Here is a 21060-nt window from a genome sequence, read left to right as displayed (position 1 = left end):
ATATACATATATATACATCATACATATATATATATTGTGTTTATATTTGCCTCAGAAGTGGTGATCTGAAACCAGCTTTTCTTTTGAAAATAATTTCTTTGAATATTTGGGTAATAAAATTGCACGGCTATCTGTTGTCTTTTGATCTGCCACTTCAGGTATTCATCAGTTGTGGTGTCGCTGGTCATGTGAACTGATTTCTTTAAATTTAGTAAAGAAATCTATAAATAATAATAAAACAAATATATAATAATAATAATAATATATAAATATTAGGGGTGTGTCGATACACTTATCTCACAAGACGAAACAATACACGATACTGGGTTCACGAGAATGAGACGATATTTTAATACTATATATATGTCTGGTCTTTTATTCGACTTAGGGATGGCGGATCCGATACAAGTACTTTTAGGCCAGTATTTTTACGAATTCTTTGGATAAAATTTGTAACTTAAATTATTACTTACATTTTTTATATATTTATAGGCTTAATCAGAAAATTATTGGGCTGCTTTGTTTTCCTTTTTAAAATGAGTAAGTATAAGCCACATATAAAATCTCAAAATTAACCATATATATTATTATATGGCTACTATTACTAAAACCAAGTTACAATATGGATACTACAGTAATGCTGTAGCAAAACCATGATTAATTGTATCAAAAGCTTGGTTACTACAAAATGTATTAATGAATTAATTAAAAACAGTCACTTCATTCGTGGTTACTAGTCATGGTTAATACATTATATCCATGGGTAGTTGTCATGAGGGTATCATTTATGATATTAAAAATCATTATCAATATTTTAACACCTCTGAATTTAAATAAACCTGTAAAAATGGTCACACGAGCCCATTATAACATATCTAGGTGTGTCATTACTTGGTGTGAATAACACCAGATGATGTTTATATATATATATATATATATATATATATATATATATATCTGTCTATTCATTACCTCAGGAAAGTATTGCTCTTTCTTTGAACGAGCACTGTGACTGAAAGTGTGAACGCTGTCTGTCTGCTGGTGTATTTTAGTATTTCTGCACGTCAAGATGAGCGGAAGAAATAATAGTTCAATGATATGAACGAATGCAACAATTTGCTCATATAATTGTTCTTTTCCACTTCGAAGATCATGAGATATATTAATATTCATTTTATCTAAATAATAATATCACTATTCTTGATACCACATCAGTATCGGAAGTATGGATACTGTATCCTGACATTTAATGGTAGAAAACTTTGCCTGTCTTTGGTCAATTTGAATCACTACTTTATTTTATGAATGTGAAATTTCAGAATAATAGTAGAGTGAATGAGTTATTTCAGCTTTTATTTCTTTCATCACACTCCCAGTAGGTCAGATGTTTATATACACTTTAGTGTTAGTATTTGATAGCATTGCCTATAAATTGTTTAAATTCGGTCAAACGTTTTGGGTAGCCTTCCACAAGTTTCTCACAATAAGTTGCTGAAATGTTGGCCCATTCCTTAAGACAGAACTGGTGTAACTGAGTCAGGTTTGTAGGCTTCCTTGCTTGCACATGCTTTTTAGTTCTGCCCAAAAATTTTCTATCGGATTGAGGTCAGGGCTTTGTGATGGCCACTCCAATACCTTGACTTTGTTGTCCTTTAGCCATTTTGCCACATCTGTGGAGGTATGCTTGGGGTCATTGTCCATTTGGAAGACCCATTTGTGACTGAGCTTTAGCTTCATATCTGATGTCTTGATATATTGCTTCAATATATCCACCTGATTTTCCTTACTCGTGATTCCATCTATTTTGTGAAGTGCACCAGTCCCTCCTGCAGCAAAGCACCCCCCACAACCTGATGCTGCCACCCCCATGCTTCACGGGTGGGAAGGTGTTCTTCTGCTTGCAAACCTCACCCTTTTTCCTCCAAACATAACAATGGTCATTATGGCCAAAAAGTTCCATTTTTGTTTCATCACAGCAGAGAAAATTTCTCCAAATCTGCAAACTGTAGTCTGACTTTTTTATGGAAGTTTTGGAGCATTGGTTTCTTCCTTGCTGAGCAGCCTTTTAGGTTATGTCAATTTAGGACTTGTTTTACTGTGGATATAGATACTTGTCTACCTGTTTCCTTCAGCATCTTTACAAGGTCATTTTCTGTTGTTCTAGGATTGCTTTGCACTTTTCACACCAAACTATGTTAATCTCTAGGCAACAGAATGTGTCTCCTTCCTGAGAGGGATGATGGCTGTGTGATCCTATGGTGTTGATACTTGTGTACTATTGTTTGTACAGATGAATGTGATACCTTCAGGCATTTAGCAATTGCTCCCAAGGATGAACCAGATTTGTGACGGTTTTTGCTGATTTCTTTTGCTTTCTTTGCTTTTGCTGAGTTTGAAGGTAGGCCTTAAAATACACCTACAGGTACAACTCAAATTCAGTACACCTCCTATCAGAAGCTAATTGTCTAAAGTATTGACATCATTTTCTGCAATTTTCCAAGCTGCTTAAAGGCACAGTTAACTTAAGTTAAACATCTGAACCACTGGAATTGTGATATAGTCAGTTAAATGTGAAACAATCTGTCTGTAAATAATTGTTGGAAAAAGTACTGGTGTCATACACAAAGTAGGTGTCTTAAACAACTTGCCAAAACTGTAGTTTGATAATATTATATATGTGGAGTTGTTAAAAAATTTGTTTTAATGACTTCAACCACAGTGTATGGAAACTTCTGACTTCAACTGTATGTTCCCCTTCTGTCGCTCTCTCCACGTTGTGTCAGAGAAGCGACACTAGGGGTCTCCCTTGAGCGCCGATATCCACCTCTGATCTATGAAAAAAGGCCAATGAGAGTTGGCAACCAGTATTTGCATGTCCGCTCCGGACATACGGGTATTTAAGCGGCGCAAATATGGGAGTTCATTCAGAAAATTTCTTCGAGCCGATGGTCGTGTTTGCAGACTGCTGCGTATTACACACCGAAGTTCCTGCTATCCTCTGCTGCATGCTGTTGGATTCTACGGCGCACAACAGCGGCTTTCTCCTGTTTGCACGGCTGTGCACTTCCTGCCCCTGAGCGCATCGACAGTTGCAGATAAGAAAGATCTCTCACGAGTCTTTCATTCATAAAAGAGTGATTTTATTTAAAAGAGTAATTTCCTCTAAAAGAGCAAAAACACAGCGGCGCTTGAACGCCCTTTTAAGGACGCCGTCTTTTAAAGATGCCTTTCCGCCTCTGTGTTGTTTCTGGATGCGGTAGAGTACTCTCCGCTTCCGACGGCCACAGGCGTTGTCTCGTGTGTCTGGGCAGCGATCACACCGAGGCTGCGTTTATGGATGGTTCATGTTCTCATTGCGAGAACATGACGATGACAACGTTAGCGGTCGCGGCTTGCTTACAACCGTAAGCAAGCCACTCCAGCCGACCCGCGTCGCTCCTTCTTCCCACGGGATTGAGGACGATGCGGCTGGCGATGGAGGCGATTCGGGATGGCAGCGGTGCAGCTCCGCCGGCACGCTCGACCACCCACGCTCGCACGCCGTGACTCCCGCCCCGCCGAGGTGGCGGCGACTCGCCACAGCCAGTCTGCCTACCTCTTGCGATGGAAGCAGATGAGTTCGCCGCGACATCAGAGGGCGTGGGCTCTGACGCTGAGGGCTCCTCTGGGCTGCCGCCGGGCTTGCACGCCCAGGAGGAGGCCGACGCGCAGATGTCCGATATGCTTTCCCGGCAGCCAACAGCGTGGGCCTGGATTGGAACCCTCCATCCTCCCCACAGCCATCACGGCTGGACGATTGGTTCTGGGCGTGGGCCGCCACAGCCTCACCCCCGGTTCCTTTCTTCCCGGAGGTGCATGATGAGCTGACGCCTTCGTGGAGAGCACCCCTCTCCACTCGCCGCACCGCCACCTGCTCATCCGCCCTTGCCACCCTCGACGGCGGAGCGCCACGGGTACACGGAGATCCCCAGGTGGATAGAGCTGTTGTGCTCCACTTATGTCCCGGAAGCACTACCACCTGGTGGGGCCGCCCTGTACTCCCTTCCCGTTCCTGGAAAGCAACATCCTCGCTCACCGCGAAGTCCTACAGTGCTACCGACGCCGCCTCGCCTCTGCATGCCATGGCTCTCCTGCAGGTCCACCAAGCCAAGGCACTTCGCAACATGCACGGGGGTGGCCCTGATCCCGACACGCTGCAGGAACTGCGCTCAGCGACCGACCTCGCCCTGAGAGCGACGAAGGTCACAGCGCAGGCTCTCGGGCAGGCGATGGCCACCCTGGTGGTCCAGGAACGTCAGCAATGGCTGGACTTGGTTGAGATGTGTGAAGCCGACAAGACTCGCTTCCTCAACGCCCCTGTCTCCCATTTCGGCCTCTTCGTCGACACCATTGAGGACTTTGCCCAGCAGTTCTCCCTGGTGAAGAAGCAGACGGAGGCCATTTCGCACATCATGCCATGGCGCAAGCTTGCCGCCACGGCCCAGGCCCCACCTGCTCGCCGAGGGCGTCCTCCCGCGGCCAGAAGACCTTCTGCTCCGCCCCAACCTGGGCCCAGCTCTCAGCCCTGGCGTCGAGCAAACCGCAGGAAGCATACGCCCCCCTGCCTCACGGACCCCGTCGAGGACCCGGGAAGGCTCCCAAGCATCCCTGAGACAGCGGACCCAGAGGACGAGAAGTTAGCTCCGGAGATGGTAAGACCGCTCCGTCCCCCGGTGGAGGGCCGGGAGGAGAATCTTTTGTTTTTTCATTTGCCGGGGGCTGCGGTACCCAAATTCTCAATAAAAGAGCTATTTCCTTTACCTCTGGGCCACATGGCCGCAAATGCCGTTCTCACGGCACCTTGCTTTCAGGCCTCAACAGTCACGGCGCCCAGGATGCGGTGCTTCCGCCCTCAGCCCCACGACTGTTCCCCGGCCGGCCGGTTCAGACGAGTCCAGAGGACGCCAGCATCAGACTCCCGACGCCGCGTTACCTGTTCTGCACCGCTGCAAAGCCCCGCCGGGTACGTCCAAAATACTCGTCCCCTTGGTGCCCCTAGCACGGAGCTTAGAGGCATGGTTTTCACTGCCCAGCTCGTCACGGTGGCTGCACCGGACCATCCGACTCGGTTACGCAATTCAGTTTGCCAGGTCTCCACCCCCCTTTGTGGGCGTTCGTTCCTCCGCAGTGCACGGCGAACATGCCCACTCCCTGCGCGAGGAAATCGCCTCCTTCTAATCAAGGACGCGATAGAGCCTGTCCCTCCGACCGAAACGAAGAAGGGTTTCTACAGCCCTTACTGCGTTGTAAGGCGGCGCATACGACCGATCTTGGACCTGCGAAGTTTTCAATCGGACCTTGTCCAAACTCCCGCTCAAAATGCTTACCCAGAAACAAATTCTGTCTGGTGTCCGCATCTAGATTGGTTCGCGAGCGGTAGACCTGAAGGACGCGTACTTCCACGTCTCAATTCGCCTCGACATCGACCCTTTCTACGGTTCGCGTTCGACGGCCAGGCGTATCAGTACAAGGTCCTCCCCTTCGCCTGTCTCTGTCTCCTCGCGTCTTTACGAAGGTCGCAGAGGCGGCTCTGGCCCCGCTACGAGGAGCGGCATACGCATACTCAATTACCTCGACGGTTGGCTCATTCTGGCCTCCTTGCAGGAATTACTACGCAGCACACAGAGACCAGGTGCTCGAGCACCTCGGCCGCTTAGGGTTTCAGGTCAACTGGGAAAAGAGCACGCTCACCCCGTCCAGAGCATCTCTTTTCTCGGTTTGGAGTTAGACTCAGTCTCAATGACAGCACGCCTCGCCAACGAGCATGCTCAGTCAGTGCTGGAATGCCTCGCTTCTTCGAACCAGGCACCGTGGTCCCTCTGAAACGTTTCCAACGGCTCCTGGGGCATATGGCATCCTCCAGGCGGCCGCGCCACTGGGGTTGATGCATATGAGACCACTTCAGCATTGGCTCCAGACTCGAGTCCCGAGACGAGTATGGCGCCACGGCACGCGACGGCGTGGAAGTTACCACTGCCTGCCTCCAAACCTTCAAACCCTGGACAGACCTCTGCTTTCACGGGCAGGAGTACCCTTGCAGCAGGTGTCCCGTCGCGTTCTGGTTACAACCGACGCCTCCAAGTTGGGTTGGGGCTGCAGTAACGAGCGCAAGCAGCCGCAGGCCGGTGGAACCGAGGCCCGCTGCGCTGGCACATCAACTGCCTAGAGCTGCTGGCCGTTTTTCTTGCCCTGAAGAAATTTCTTCCGTTGATTCGTGGCAAGCATGTCCTAGTCAGGACAGACAGCACCATGGTGGTGGCCTACATAAACCGCCAAGGCGGAGTACGCTCCCTCCACATGTCACAGCTTGCCCGTCGTCTCCTCCTTTGGAGTCAGCAGCGACTGGAGTCACTGTGCGCCACTCACATCCCCGGCAACCTCAATGTGATAGCGGACGTGCTGTCAAGACAAACCTTGCCCGGCGGAGAGTGGAGGCTCCACCCCCAATCGGTCCAGCTGATTTGGGACAGGTTCGGCAAGGCCCAGGTAGACCTGTTTGCCTCCCAGGAAACCTCCCACTGTCCACTCTTGTATGCCCTCACAGAGGCTCCCCTTGGGACAGATGTTCTGGCGCACAGCTGGCCCGCAGGGCTGCGTAAGCACGCTTTTCCCCAGTGAGCCTTCTTGCACAGGTGCTATGCAAGGTCAGGGAGGACAAGGAGCAAGTCACTCTGGTGGCCCCCTACTGTCCCAACCGGACGTGGTTTTCGGATCTCACGCTCCTCATGACAGCCCCTCCCTGGCGAATTCCCCTGAGGAAGGACCTTCTTTCTCAGGGACGGGCACGCTCTGGCATCCGCGATCCAGACCTCTGGAATCTCCACGCCTGGTCCCTGGACGGACGCTGAGGATCTAGCCGCCTACCTTCGGCCGTCATAGACACTATTAACCAAGCCAGAGCCCCTTCGACCAGGCATCTTTATGCCCTGAAGTGGCTTCTGTTCGCGGACTGGTGTTCATCCCGAGCCGAAGACCCGCAGAAGTGCGCAGTTAGGTCAGTGCTCGTGTTTCTTCAGGAGAGGCTGGAGAGGAGGCTGTCCCCTCCACCCTCAAGGTGTATGTTACGCTTATCGCTGCCCACCACGCTACACGGTAGACGGCAAGTCTCTTGGTAAGCACGACTTAATCGTCAGGTTCCTAAAAGGTGCCCGGAGGATGACTCCCTCCAGGCCTAACCTGTTTCCTACCACACCCTTCAGGGATCAGGTGGTGAACCTGCAAGCGCTGCCCCGGGAGGAGGCAGACCCAGCCCTTTTACTGCTGTGTCCAGTACGTGCCTTACGTGATTTACCTGGACCGCACACAGAGCACCAGACGCTCTGAGCAGCTCTTCGCCTGCTTTGGGGACAGCAAAAGGAAATGCTGTCTCCAAGCAGAGACTCACCCACTGGGTTGTCGACGCCATTTCCTGGCTTATCACACCCAGGCCGTGCCCCCCTTGCGGGTCCGAGCACACTCCACCAGGAGTGTTAGGCCCTCGTGGGCACTGGCTAGGGGCACTGCCCTAGCAGACATTTGTAGAGCAGCGGGCTGGGCAACACCTAACACTTTTGCGAGATTCTACAATCTCCGAAGTTGAGTCAGTATCGCCCCGTGTTCTCTCAGGTACCGAGCCCGTAGAACTCGGTGGCACGCCCATGATCTGACCGGGTGAATCGCTTGCACCCAGCCTCTTCCCCTAACCAGGGAAACAGTGCTCTTCTTTCCCAGGAGATCCCAGGTTTGGGACACTGGTTGACTCCTCCCTAGCCCTCGTGGGTCACAGTTCTCGTGGAGGAACTCACGACCCAAACCACTGTGGGTACCACTAGCTACCCTGTACTGGTATAGGTGCCCCACAGGTAAGGCCTCCTGTTCGACTCCCCTGTGTGTAAAACCACGGTTCTGTCCCCTCACGAGAGTTGACTCCGTGTTTCCTTAGGCAGTTACAGCTGCCTCGGTGCCGTGCTGTATGCTTCCCCTCTTGAGGCTGGATCTACCACCAAGACTACTGTTCCGCATAAGACCTAAGTATAGGCCATGCGATGTATTTGCCACTCAAAATTTGCCTCCCCTCCCGGGTAGATGTGGCCTCCGCAGGGTCTTCTCCGACCTACTAAGGGCTAAGACCCCCTTCCTTCAATGCGTGTAAGGGCCCCGGCCGTAGTTGCTCTATGCGAGAAACATAGAGAGAAAATAAATAAATGGGGCCTTGGGGAAGGGTACGTGCAGCCTGATACAGTTGGTCGTTCTGCACGTAGGAATACCTGCTCGCTCCTGTATCAGCAGATCACGTACACGGCTCAGCGCATGGCTCTTTTTAAGTGGACCCCTAGTGTCGCTTCTCTGACACAACGTGGAGAGAGCGACAGAAGGGGAACGTCTAGGTTACGTATGTAACCTCTGTTCCCCGATGGAGGGAACGAGACGTTGTGTCTCCCCTGCCACGTCGCTGAGCCGAGCCCCTGTTGTGGCCAGACCATTTCTGGCTCCTCAGAAAAATCCTGAATGAACTCCCGTATTTGCGCCGCTTAAATACCCGTATGTCCGGGGGCGGGACATGCAAATACTGGTTGCCAACTCTCATTGGCCTTTTTTCATAGATCAGAGGTGGATATCGGCGCTCAAGAGAGACCCCTAGTGTCGCTTCTCTGACACAACGTCTCGTTCCCTCCATCGGGGAACGGAGGTTACATACGTAACCTAGACGTTTACTATGGTTTTCAGTGCGTTTTGCACTGACATTACTCTTGAAATATAATTAAATATATATTAAATACCATGCACATGTTTATAATTAAGTATGTGTCAAATGCTAAGTAAAGATCAGCCGATGCTTTTATCTAAAGTGCATGCGATTATACTCATTACAGGGACAGTCCCAGAGGCCTAGTTCATGGAAAGGAGCACTGTGGAGCGGAGGGGGGCGGAGCCGGTCGGAATATCGCGCGCCCGGTCCCCAATCAGCCTGATGAGGCGCGCGAGGGATAAAGGCGGCCGGTGACGATGGTTCGAGAGAGAGAGAATTACGGACATGTCCGTCATGTGTGTTTGTTTATGTGTTTTTGAGTTTAAGTTTCTCATTAAAATATAATTTATGTTGACAAGCCGGTTCTCGCCTCCTCCTTGCCCATCCTTCAACTGTGTTACATTGGTGCTGAAACCCGGAAGGTGGAGGGATGCCCGCCGCAGAGTCCTCGACACTGCCGCCCACCCAGGGAGCGCCGCTGCCATCTGACGGAGTAGCCCGACCGCCCGATGCGGGTACGGCCGCCGTCCTCAGGGCAAGTGGGGACTGGATACCCCGACCGCCTGGAGCGAGGAGCCGCTGCCGGGCGGAGGAGTGCCCTGCCGCTCCCAGAGACGCTGGAGGGGTCGAGGGAAGACCGCCGTCCGCGAGGGGAGGAGGGAAGAAACTCTCCGACCGCCCGAGCGGTAGAGCCGCTGCCAGGGGCGGAGGAGTGTCCCCATTTGCCGCCAGAAAAGCGGAGGCGCTGCTCTACCCGCTGGGGTCGGCGGTTTCACTCCGCTCGCCTGGTGTTGGAGCGGCTGTCGCTCCGCCTGAGTGTGGAGGAGTGTTTGAGGACCACGCTGATGGTGCATCGGAGAACCGTGAGTGAGCTTTTTCTCTCTCCTCTCTCTCCCTGTCGCACCGTGTTGGCCTTTTCCCGCACCTATTTTGTTTTGTTGTTGTTGTCTTCCTTCCTGTCTCCTCCCAGGGCGAGGAAGGCGGGATGACCACGCTGGACGCAAGATACACCCCGCCCCAGGGATAGGGGTGTACGCCATGCCGGTGGCACCCCGCCTGAGATAACGCCGGAGGAGTGTGGAGCGGAGGGGGCGGAGCCGGTCGGAATATCGCTGCCCGGTCCCCAATCAGCCTGATGAGGCGCATGAGGGATAAAGGCGGCGGTGACGATGGTTCGAGAGAGAGAGATTACGGACATGTCCGTCATGTGTGTTTGTTTATGTGTTTTTGAGTTTAAGTTTCTCATTAAAATATAATTTATGTTGACAAGCCGGTTCTCGCCTCCTCCTTGCCCATCCTTCAACTGTGTTACAAGCACTTTTTAGTGTGTTTGAAATGCAGCTTTTTTTAGTATGCCTCACCAATCCTAACAACAATTACAGCTACATAAATTAATAGATAAATATAGTGGTATACATAAGGAGTGTTCATGTATGGAGTACATAAGCTTGTCTTTATTTTCTTTTTTTTTCCTAATTTCTAATTTCTAATGTTTTTTTATCCTAGTCCACTGTACATATATGCATATGTTTCTGAGGGTAGAAACCTTTAAAATTTTACCACCAAAAATGGAAATCGCCCATACAGTATTCGTCCTGTGTTTAGTAATCTTTTTCCAGTCAGTTTTATCAGGGGCGAACTGCTGAACATTCGGCAGAATATACCTGATAATCTTTTCCTGGTTTTTGAATATTCAGACATTTTGCTGGACATTTTAGTCAGTGGTGTAGCTGTGTTTTTTTATTGCGCCACGAGACGCAGGCGAAGGAAACGAGCCAGTGTGCTGGTTAAACACCATCAGTGCAGTGTTTGAACAGCACTGCCGAGCATTCATCTAGTGAATCTCTGCTCTCTTCCTTGTCTTCCGTGTCTTTTGAAGCAAAAGACAAGGAAGGCTTTAGGCCCAGATGGCATCTCACCAGCGTGACTTCGATCCTGTGCTAACCAACTGCCCCCATCTTCACACAGATCTTCAATAGATCACTGGAACAGTGTGAAGTCACATGCTGCTTCAAACACTCAATTATTATCCCTTGGCACTAAGAAACCAAAAATCACAAGACTTAATGTCTACTGACCTGTTGCCCTGACGTCTGTGGTGATGAAGTTATTTGAGAGACTTGTGTTGGCCCACCTGATGGACATCACTGGACCCTTTCTATATCCCTTTCAATTTGCTTATTGTGCAAACAGGTCTGTGGATGATTCAGTCAACATTGGGATTACATCATATCCTGCAACATATGGACAGACCGGGGACAAATGCAAGGATCCTTTTTGTGGACTTCAATTCAGCTTTCAACACCATCATACCATCTATTCTCCGGACTAAGTTAAACCAACTCCATGTTCCCATGTCTATCTGTCAGTGGATTAGCTTTCTGGCAGACAGGCAGCAGCTTGTGAGACAGGGGAAATTCACTTCCAGCACCTGTACAATCAGCACTGGTGCCCCCAAGGGATGTGTGCTCTCCCCACTACTCTTCTCCCTCTACACCAATGACTGCACCACCAAGGACCCCTTTGTCAAGCTCCTGAAGTTTGCAGACAACACCACTGTCATCTGCCTCATCCGAGATGACAATGAGTCTGCATACAGAAAAGAAGTTGATTGGCTGGCTCACTGGTGCAATCATAACAACCTGGAGCTGAACACGCTCAAAACGGTGGAGATGATTGTGGACTTTAGGAGGAACACCCCAACACTGACCCCCCCCCTTACCATTCTAAACAGCACTGTGGCATCAGTGGAGTCATTCAGGTTCCTGGGCACTACATCTCACAGGACCTGAAGTGGGAGACAAGCATTGACTCCATTGTGAAAAAGGCCCAGCAGAGGTTGTACTTCTTTCGCCAGCTGAGGAAGTTCAACCTGCCACAGGCGCTGTTGATACAGTTGTACTCAGTAGTCATTGAGTCTGTCCTCTGCACTTCAACAACTGTCTGGTTTGTTGCAGCTATGAAATCAGACAACAGAAGGAGTGCTGAGAGGATTATTGGTTGCCCCCTGCCCCCCTTCAAAAATTATACTATTCCAGAGTCAGGAAAAATGCTCTAAAAATCACTCTGGATCCCACTCACCCAGCCCACTACCTTGCTGACCGCAAGGAGGCGGCGACCATCCCGCAGCAGTGCTTCTGACCATCCGGAAGAGGAGGAGGAGAAGGGTCCGGTTCCCCAGACACTGCCAGCACTTCAAGCCCTTGAGGCCATTCCCCTGTCGCTGCCAGTGTTCTCTGCCATGGAGGCCATTTCCCAGTCGCTACCAGAGCTCCCGATCATGGCGGTCACAGTTCCTTAAATCTGACGTTCAATCTGCCCAACACCCAGCATCTGGCTCTCAGTCTGCACAGCCTGCTGTGTCTTCCCACCAGTCAGTCTAGCCCACTGCAGTAGCCATCCACCAGTCGGTCCAGCCCATCGCAGCAGCCATCATCCCGTCTGCCCAGCTTCCTGTGGCCACCAAAGACCAGCTTTTTCTGCCCCCTGTAGACGCCACAGACCTCGTCCCTTCCCCGAGGCTGCCTAACCTCAGTTCTCCTCCCTGGCCACCAGACCCTGTCCCATTCCTGAGGCCTCTGCCCTGGCCATCTGAGCCTGTCTCATTCCTCAGGCCTTCTCCCTGGCCACCAATCCTTCTCCTTCCCTCAGGCCTTTGCCCTGGTTGTCTGACCCTGAGTTCTACCTGAAGCCTCTGCCCAGGCATCAAGACCCCACGCCTTTCCTTGACCTTCCTCCCAGGCCACTCGACCCCACCCCATACCTGGTGCCACATCCCAGGCCTCCAGCTCTGTCTTAGTCTGTTTTTGTGTCTGTGTTTGGTCTTGTTTTGTTTTTGATATTTCCCTTTTGGGATGCCAGGAAGGGGGTAGTGTTAGGTTCCTGTCACTTTGTCAGTCATGTTTATTGTGGTGACAGGATCCTGATATACATGTTCTGTGTCTGTGTTGAGTGCATGGCTCAGTGCTATTCTCCTGGTCATGTTCTCTACCTGTCTTGGTTTTTGTCTCTGTGTGGGTGTACGGCTTCAGTTTTGGTTTCCTCGCCTTACACTCTTTGGTTTGTTTTGTGTTTCTTGTTCAGGATATGGTGTCTGGATCCTGACTCTCCTGTCTAGTTCGGTTTCATCTCTGGTGTCGGGATCCAGACTCCACATCTTGTCTTTCTTCCAACCCTCCCTCCCTGGCCAGTCCCTCTTGTGTTGTTGTGTCTGATATTGATCTGTTGCCCTCAGGTGCCTCATTGAGAACGCCAGCTCCATTACCCGGACAGTAGCTCATTCTCCATGTAACACTAATTGGCGGCACCTGCTCACTATCAACCCTTCCATTCTTAAGCTACCCTCACGTTAAGTTCTTTGTCGAATCATTTGTAATGTTAGTAATATTTGTCTGTATTCCCAGTCGGTCGGCTCCAGTCATGCTTCAGTTTGTTTTCTGGTTTGATGTTTTTTGAGAGGTTTTGTTTGTACTTTGGTTTATTTTATATAAAAGCCTTTGAAATTGCCTCTTGCATTTGGGTCCTGCCTTGATCTCATACACTTGTGACATGGGATCTATTTAAGCAGTATACAATATCTTACTCGCACTCAAGCTTGTATTTCCCTGTGAGTTGATGGGACATTATCTTGAATCTACTCTGTGACTGCTTGATTATTCTCAGTGTTGTTTTGTTACCTGTTTGCCAATCTAGGATTGAGTACCTCTTCTCACCCCTGGTGGTGTATTTATTTCAATAAAGTGTTTGAGTTACTTACCTTGTCCCGCGATTGTGCTTCTTCTGGGATCCTGACTGCAAGCTCGAGGCAGCCATGACATGACAAGGACCTTTCCCCAGGAACAGAATCAGGAAGAGCAGCTGAATACATGGCAGCAACAGTTAAACTGCTATCCAACAGCTGCTATCCAACAGCTAACAAAGACCCTACAAGAAATTCAGGAGAAGCTCCTTAGCATCATCTGACCCATCCCTGTACCTGTGCTTGTAGCACCACAACTCTCGCCTCCCAGGTCTTCCTTTGTCTCTTTGCCAGACTCTCAACACTATGATGGCTCTCCTGAGTTATGTCAAGGCTTCCTTATTCAGTACTCTGAGATCTTCGAGACATGACCTAACCGGTTCTGGGCAGGCTTTAGCATGGGCAACAGTGCTCTGGGAACAGCAGTCCTCCTGCTGTAGTGATGTAAAGTCCTTCTCCTCTGCTCTGTTAAGTGTTCAACCATCCCATCAGTGGGAGGGAGGCCTCCCAACATTTCATGGCTTTGAATAAGAGGACAAGACCTGTCTCTGAGTTTGCAGTTGAGTTTCAAACATTGACAGCAAACAGCAAGTGGAATAAGGAAGCCATGTTCTCAGCATTTCTCAACATACTGGCAGAGGTAATGAACTGACTAGCCATGATTAGGGAAATTCTCTTGAATATCTAATTTCTGCCACCATCAGCATTGACTAATGCCTTTATGAAAGGAAACAGGAGTGAAGATAATACTTTCTGGTTCCTCCTCGATTCTTCTGACTGCTTCTGAATCTAGACATCCAGTCTCCATCTCTGGCAGAGGAGCCTATGCAAGTTGATCGATCTAGACTCTTCCCCTACTGAGAGGGAATGACGCCAAAGAGAGGGAAGGTGCTTGTATTGTGGTGCAACTAGACATTTTTTGTGATCATTGCCCTGGACTTCAGAGAATATTCCATGTTAACTAGGAGTTTGGGATAACCTAGTGAATGGAGTGGTACAGTCCTTGCTGTCCCATAATCGAATATTTGTAAAGGCCATGATATCCTGGGAAGGTGCAGGCCTACAGAGGGGTCTGGTTTCAGCCCTAATAGACTCTGGAGTAGAGGAGAACCTCCTGGACATTGCCCTGGCCAGACAGCAATCATGATCAGGCTAGCTGAGCTCTTTGGACTGTCTCCTCCAGATCCACCTTAACCTGTCCAACAATTTCAGCATTTCAGCAGGGTGGTTCTATGTTCCCACAGCAGTGCATTCTGATGTTTTACAATGGGGACATGACGCACCTGCAGTGGGACACCCTGGTGTAGCCAGGACGGTGGAATTTATAAGCAGACACTTCTGGTGGCCTTAGATGAGAAAATACATTGAGGTTTACGTACATGCTTTTACAACATGTGCAGCTCAATAAAGCACCTACTGGATTTCTTTCCTTGCCTATTATTCATTGCCCTTGGTCCCATATATCCATGGATTTTATTCTGGGTCTACCACCATCCTCAGGTAATACTTTGATTTTAGTAGTTGTGGACAGATTTTTCTAAGGCTGCTCATTTCATTCCCCTTTGTCTAAGGAGACCGCAACTATTGTACTAAAAGCTCATCTACAGGGATGTCTCAGTTTCAGGTACAATTTGGATACGAGCCACCTTTTTTCCCTAGCCAACAGGCAGAAACCGCAGTTCCCTCAGTGCATGCTGTGGTGGCCAGGTGCAGGGGAGGATGGAGAAAAGCCCGGGCTGCTCTCAATTGAACCACCAAACAAATCCAGATCCAGGCTAATTGGAGGAGGCCCACACCTTGGTTCAGATCTGGCCAACGGGTATGGCTGTCATCCCGGAACCTACCTGTCCGCACAGACTCTACTTTTATTGCATATTTCCATACAATGAAGGTTAATGGTAACTGATGATGTATTCCTTAACATCCTCCCTAAAATCTCCTTTTCTGTTCAATGGAAGAAAGTCATTCAGGTTTGGAACTAGTTGAGGGTGAGTAAATGATAGAATTAAAATTTTTGGGTGAACTGTCACTTTAATGATATGGTTTATGGATTATTGTTCAGTATAAAAATTTTCACCAGCCACATAGGAAATCATACATGTTTATCAAATGTATATGCAGCAGGTTGATTAATCTTTTGAGGCAGGTGAAAGAAAACTTTTGATAGGCATGATTTTACTGATGGCTGGAGAATTTGCTAGCAGACAGAATTATACTGAGCAGAGGAAGGTGTGAGTTTTTCGCTTTAAGGGCAGTCTGTAAAACCAAACTATGGCAACTCACTAGAGCACTTTATGGCAGCTATTTATTTATTTATTTTAATACTTGTAGCTGAAGTGCAGAAATGCAGGCACATGAGTGGTCCTTTATTTGAAATATAATGGATGCTGTTAATGCATGTATAATTTTGCACCTCACTTAGTGGTGATTTTAAAGGAGTAGTTCACATTTACTCATGTTCATCATTTACTCATGCTTATGCCATCTCAAACACTTATGGCTTTCTATCTTTTTCAGAACACAAATGAAGATGTTGTAATCTGTGCATGCATCAAGTGCATGGAAATGTAATCATGATCACTCCAAGAAAACTGCAGATGGAAAGATTTATAGTGAAGAAGTTACATTTTGTTCTGTTCTCACCCAAAACCGATCGTATCATTTCAGAAGACATGGATTAAACCACTCAAATTAGACCATTGATTACCTTTATGCTGACTTTATGTCCTTTTTGGTGCTTGAAAGTGTTGGACCCAGTGACTTGCATTGAATGGATATAAAAACATCATATCAAAATATATTAGTTTGTGTTCTTCAGAAGAAAGTCATGCTAGTTTATGATGACATAAGGGTGAGTAAATTAGAGAATAACATTTTTTGGGTAAACGGTTCCTTTAAGTTTTTAAAATGTATAAATGAAGAAAAATTAAATATACAAAGTGGTTTAGTATCAAAACTAAAATTCTAAACTAAAACTAGACTGCATACTGTACTTCTTTCATAAATTAGCTAGTTTTTTACTAAGCAATCCAACTAAGCTGAAATCTAGGAGCGGCTAAGAAAAGAACAGGAATATTGCCTGATTTTAATGAGCAAATACTTGTTAAACATCAATGCCATGTACAGTACAGATACATTTGTAAATCACTATAAAGGGCGAATCACACCGAATTCATTCAGTTGTTTTTTCAGGTATTTCAAAACATGTTTTAAAAGTTGATATTCTTTTAAATTAACATGGGATCTACTAACCATGGTGGCCCTACACAAGATGCTGAAAACACAGCGAGATGCAGTTAAATGTTCAAAGACTTCCATCTAGTGCACGTTTACATAGAAAAACAGTGCAGCATATTCAGCAACCAAACCAAAGACATTTTTGCAACATTTAGTATTCATCAACAACTTAAAGAGCAACATGCAGGTTGGACACCCCTATATAGCATAGTGTATGTTGATGATAAAACAACTAGATTTTCTGAACTGGAGTAATATATATTTAGCCATTAACGATATTTTGAGATAAATTGTGATAAAATAACTTCCACGTCTATAAAGCACTAACCGGAAGTGACGATGGCCGAGGGAGTCTGGTCAAGCTCAAGCTCAGGTTACAATGGATGCGAATGAAGAAACCGAGTTCTCCGGTGTGGACGAACATGCCTATGATGGCATTGTGCAAACTACTAAATTCATTTCAGAAGGCAGACAATTACGTTACGACAACCTGTCCTAAAGCTCAGTCTCTCTCCCTCTCTCTGTATTATTATACTAAATAAATATTAAATATTTAATATTATAAAAAATATATTATATAAAAATATTATACTATTATTATTACTACGAAATTACACAAATTAAGAGTTAAAATAATTAAAAGTAAGACTTACTCTGCTAAGTGCTTGTTTTCGTTGCACAGAATGTCTGCTAACGTTAGCACTTGGTCCTCCAGTCCCGCCCGCGCCAAAATCCGGTGTAAACTTTGACGGTGGACTTGATTCCATCGAGTGCACCGAGGGAACAGCATCAGTAATCAGCCTCACGTGGTCCTTACTCCGAAATCCCATCCGAGACTCCAACAAATCTCCAGGTCGATAATTCTCCGGAATGAAATGTGCGCCACAAACGACCGAGTGTGTGGTAACAGACGCGGCAGTGAAGTCTGCTCTCTTCACCTGCACAAAACGCACCCAAGACTGAAAAGCCTTGTTTTTCCTAGAAGGAAAATGATGGACACGATGTCCTGACAGGCTGGAATTCGTGCAACCAGCACAAACACAATAATTTACCATTATGGCTTCTCTAAAACTTGACATCAACACCCAACAATGAGAGAGCTGACCGCGAGCTCTTTTATTTGCCTCGCCCTACGTCATATGAAGCGTTGCTATAGCGGAAAAGGCGTATTCCAGAGCCTAGCACATTTTCATCAAAATCTCTACATCAAAAGAGATTTCATTAGTAATTTCTACATATGTGTTTTTAAAAGACCTCTGCAGACAATATAAAGTATTAATTCAGTTATAAATTCAACCAGCATGTTGCTCTTTAAAGCTAGTACTGGTGCACATCTATTTCTGATTTCTGTAACACTGTGACATGCATTGGTCTAGAGCATATAATGTATGTCTTTCCATAAATGCAGATTTGTTTACGTATTAACTTTTTTCTATTTTTCAAATTATGTCATACTTCCGTCCTTTTCAAACATAACTTACTGTGACAGGGCGGAGGGCGGGGCCGGGTTGTGATTATACACATGACGGTCACCTGCCCGTAAACGATATCTCTCTGTCGCACCACCATCCGCAGTCGGCCTTTATCTTTCTTGGAGGCTTAATTAGCCTGATAAGGGACCGGGTGTGTATAATCACGACCCGGCCCCGCCCTCCGCCCTGTCACACTTACCCACTAAATCTGACTACATATCTACACATTAAAGACTCTTGAAAATGTTATCAAAATATAGGTAAACATTCCAGGGAGACACAAGCTACTACCTTATCAAGGAGGTACCAATTGACAGATGGCTATCTCTGAATACCACCATTACCACAAATGTCTCAGTGGCTGTTCTTTTTCAGAGCAGTGTGACCAACCCATCCATTTCCTTTTCAGATTTAGATGACCCCATCGTGACAGTCCATCAGAGTATAGGAGAGGCAAAGGAGCAGTTCTACTATGAAAGGACAGTGTTCCTGCGGTGTGCTGCAAATTCAAACCCCCCGGTACGGTACAGCTGGAGACGTGGAAGGGAATTCCTATCCCAAGGTTCTGACAAGGGTGTGGAGATTTACGAGCCTTTCTTCACACAAGTAAGGAACACACCAGATTTTTATCAAAATATGGTCCCATCGTGCATGTAACTGCAACAAGAATGTTTGTAATATTCATAAAACTTAAGGGGTGGTCACTATGGCCAAAGTCTAATATCAAGCTAGAAGTCATTTTATGTCAGGTAAGGATGTTATAAACAAGGTATAAATGGTACAGTAAAATCAATTGACAAATTTCTGCCATCGTGCATTGTACACAGCCATTCCACCCAGCTCTAGTACATAGAATCATATAAATTTTTTTGCAAAGGGAGTAAAAAAAACAAAACATTGTGTGTATCAATGCTGACATCGATTCTACAGTACATATAACACCTGATAACTTGAAAATAAATGTATGGTTTGCTTGAAAACTTTAGATGAACTTCATAGCTCTTGCATGAAAATTGTCATAGCTATCAAGAGAGACAAAAAGCATGCAGCAGTTTGACATCGGGAGTGTAATCAGGTCCAGAAGGAAACACACCAGATGTGACAGTTTTGCAAAACAAATGCTTTAAAAACACCGCTTTGCCACATCAAATAAGGCACAGCGAATGGGCTCAGAGTGCATCTATCATGGTAATTAGTCATAGACACAGGGTATTTCAGGACCTAGTTCCCTCTTTTTATTCCCCACAGAGAATCAATCACGCAAAATTAGCCTGTGCACTTAAAGGAGATTTTGAACAGCCCTTTTTAATTTTTCTCCCCCCTACTGAATATGAAAGTATTGCACTGCAGCTTTCTGTCTGTGTCTCAGGTTAGCTAGAAGATCAACAAAATTAATAATCTCAGCAGGTTCTGGCACTAAAGGTAACAAAAATCAAACAGTGCCACTATTCATAACCGATGAATTTTTAACAGATAAATCCTTATCCTTCTCGACCTGATATGAAGATGTTACCAACAGAAGTTACTTATTCTTTTACTTTGGGATGAGATAGACCAATGTAAGCCACAGAAGAGGCTCACTTTCAGTTGCAATAATACTTGTAAAACGTGAACTCTCAAGACTTTCAGAGAATGTAAGATTGCTCTATATACTGTAGGGATTTCAGCCCAAAATTAGCAATTTACACTACAGTATGTAGATATCCGAATACCACACCCATATGTGCTATGTATTTAGTTTCAAAACCATGGGCATTAGAGTTGGTCCTCTTTTTGCTGCAATAACAATTTGGATTTCCTCAAGATTTGCTGCCATTCAGACTTCAAGATAATCAGTTTGGTCAGGCAATGATGTTGGGCAATGTGGCCTGGCTCGCAGCCTGAGTTCCAATTCATGCCAAGCTGTTGTTTCAATTCATAATTTTGTGCATTTAGTGTATTTCAAGTAGATGACTTGCAGAAGACTTTCATAGAGCTCATCAAAGTCATATTGAAGAAAGTGGATATGGCTTAAATGTATGTTGTTGTTGTTGTTGTTTTTAACATTCTGAATGGTTTGTTGGAAATGGTCAAAATATTTATTTTTATACTCTTATGTATGTGGAAGCTTAGGTTCTGCTTTATACTGATAGCAAACATTGCTTTGCAAAATAATTTTGACTTTTAATCCTTTTTTGTTTGTTTTCAGAGTGCCAAAATTTCCCAGACTTTTCAGCATGTCCTGGCATACAAAATTCTATGTTTGTACACAAAAATGCAAAAGTTGGGGCACTTTATACCAGTGGTTCTTAAATAGTTTTGCACAACATTGGAAAATTTTAATTTCTAAAAACAGAACATATATTTTATTTAAATTGGCATATTTTAATTTTCTATTCTTCAATGTTTAATTTCTAATTTCTGATCTATTTACAATATTAATGTCTTTCATGTGTCCAAGACTCTAATGCATAGCCCACATTCAAGTGGGATGCAATAAAATAATGTTCTGAAGCTTATGCGACTGCACTGATCAGAGTCTGTGCACCACAATTTTTGTCTGCGCATAAAAAAGAGAAAGTACCAACAAAAAAGCTTGATATCTAGCTTGATATCCTAAAGGTAAGCTCTCAATTTTAAACATAATATCAATTATGTCACCAGTCTGACAGAGAAGCTGCACGCCCTCCCCAAATTCCAAAATATATGTAGCATTTATTTGTTTTAGTAGTGGGCAATAGTGCCTGCCCACTTTTTCAGATGTTTTGGCTCTAGAAGTTTTTAATTTTTTTTAATTTTTTTTTTTTATTAATATTCTCCATAGGGATTTAAAAAAATTCTTCATAAAAGAGTTCTAATCCACAAAC

General features: G+C 46.3%; 1 protein-coding gene across 2 annotated transcripts in view; it reads left to right on the top strand.

The window, feature by feature from the left end:
• mdga2a (MAM domain containing glycosylphosphatidylinositol anchor 2a) overlaps positions 1-21060 on the top strand; it is a 289188-nt gene that overhangs the window by 100985 nt on the left and 167143 nt on the right. For both annotated transcript variants that reach the window (XM_052145122.1, XM_052145121.1), the window contains exon 4: positions 18624-18820. In XM_052145122.1, coding sequence (XP_052001082.1) covers positions 18624-18820 — 197 coding nt within the window. The remainder of the gene's footprint in view (positions 1-18623; positions 18821-21060) is intronic.

Source organism: Xyrauchen texanus, chromosome 16, assembly GCF_025860055.1.
Source record: "Xyrauchen texanus isolate HMW12.3.18 chromosome 16, RBS_HiC_50CHRs, whole genome shotgun sequence".
NCBI lineage: Eukaryota > Metazoa > Chordata > Actinopteri > Cypriniformes > Catostomidae > Xyrauchen > Xyrauchen texanus.
This window is presented reverse-complemented; position numbering and strand designations above follow the sequence as displayed.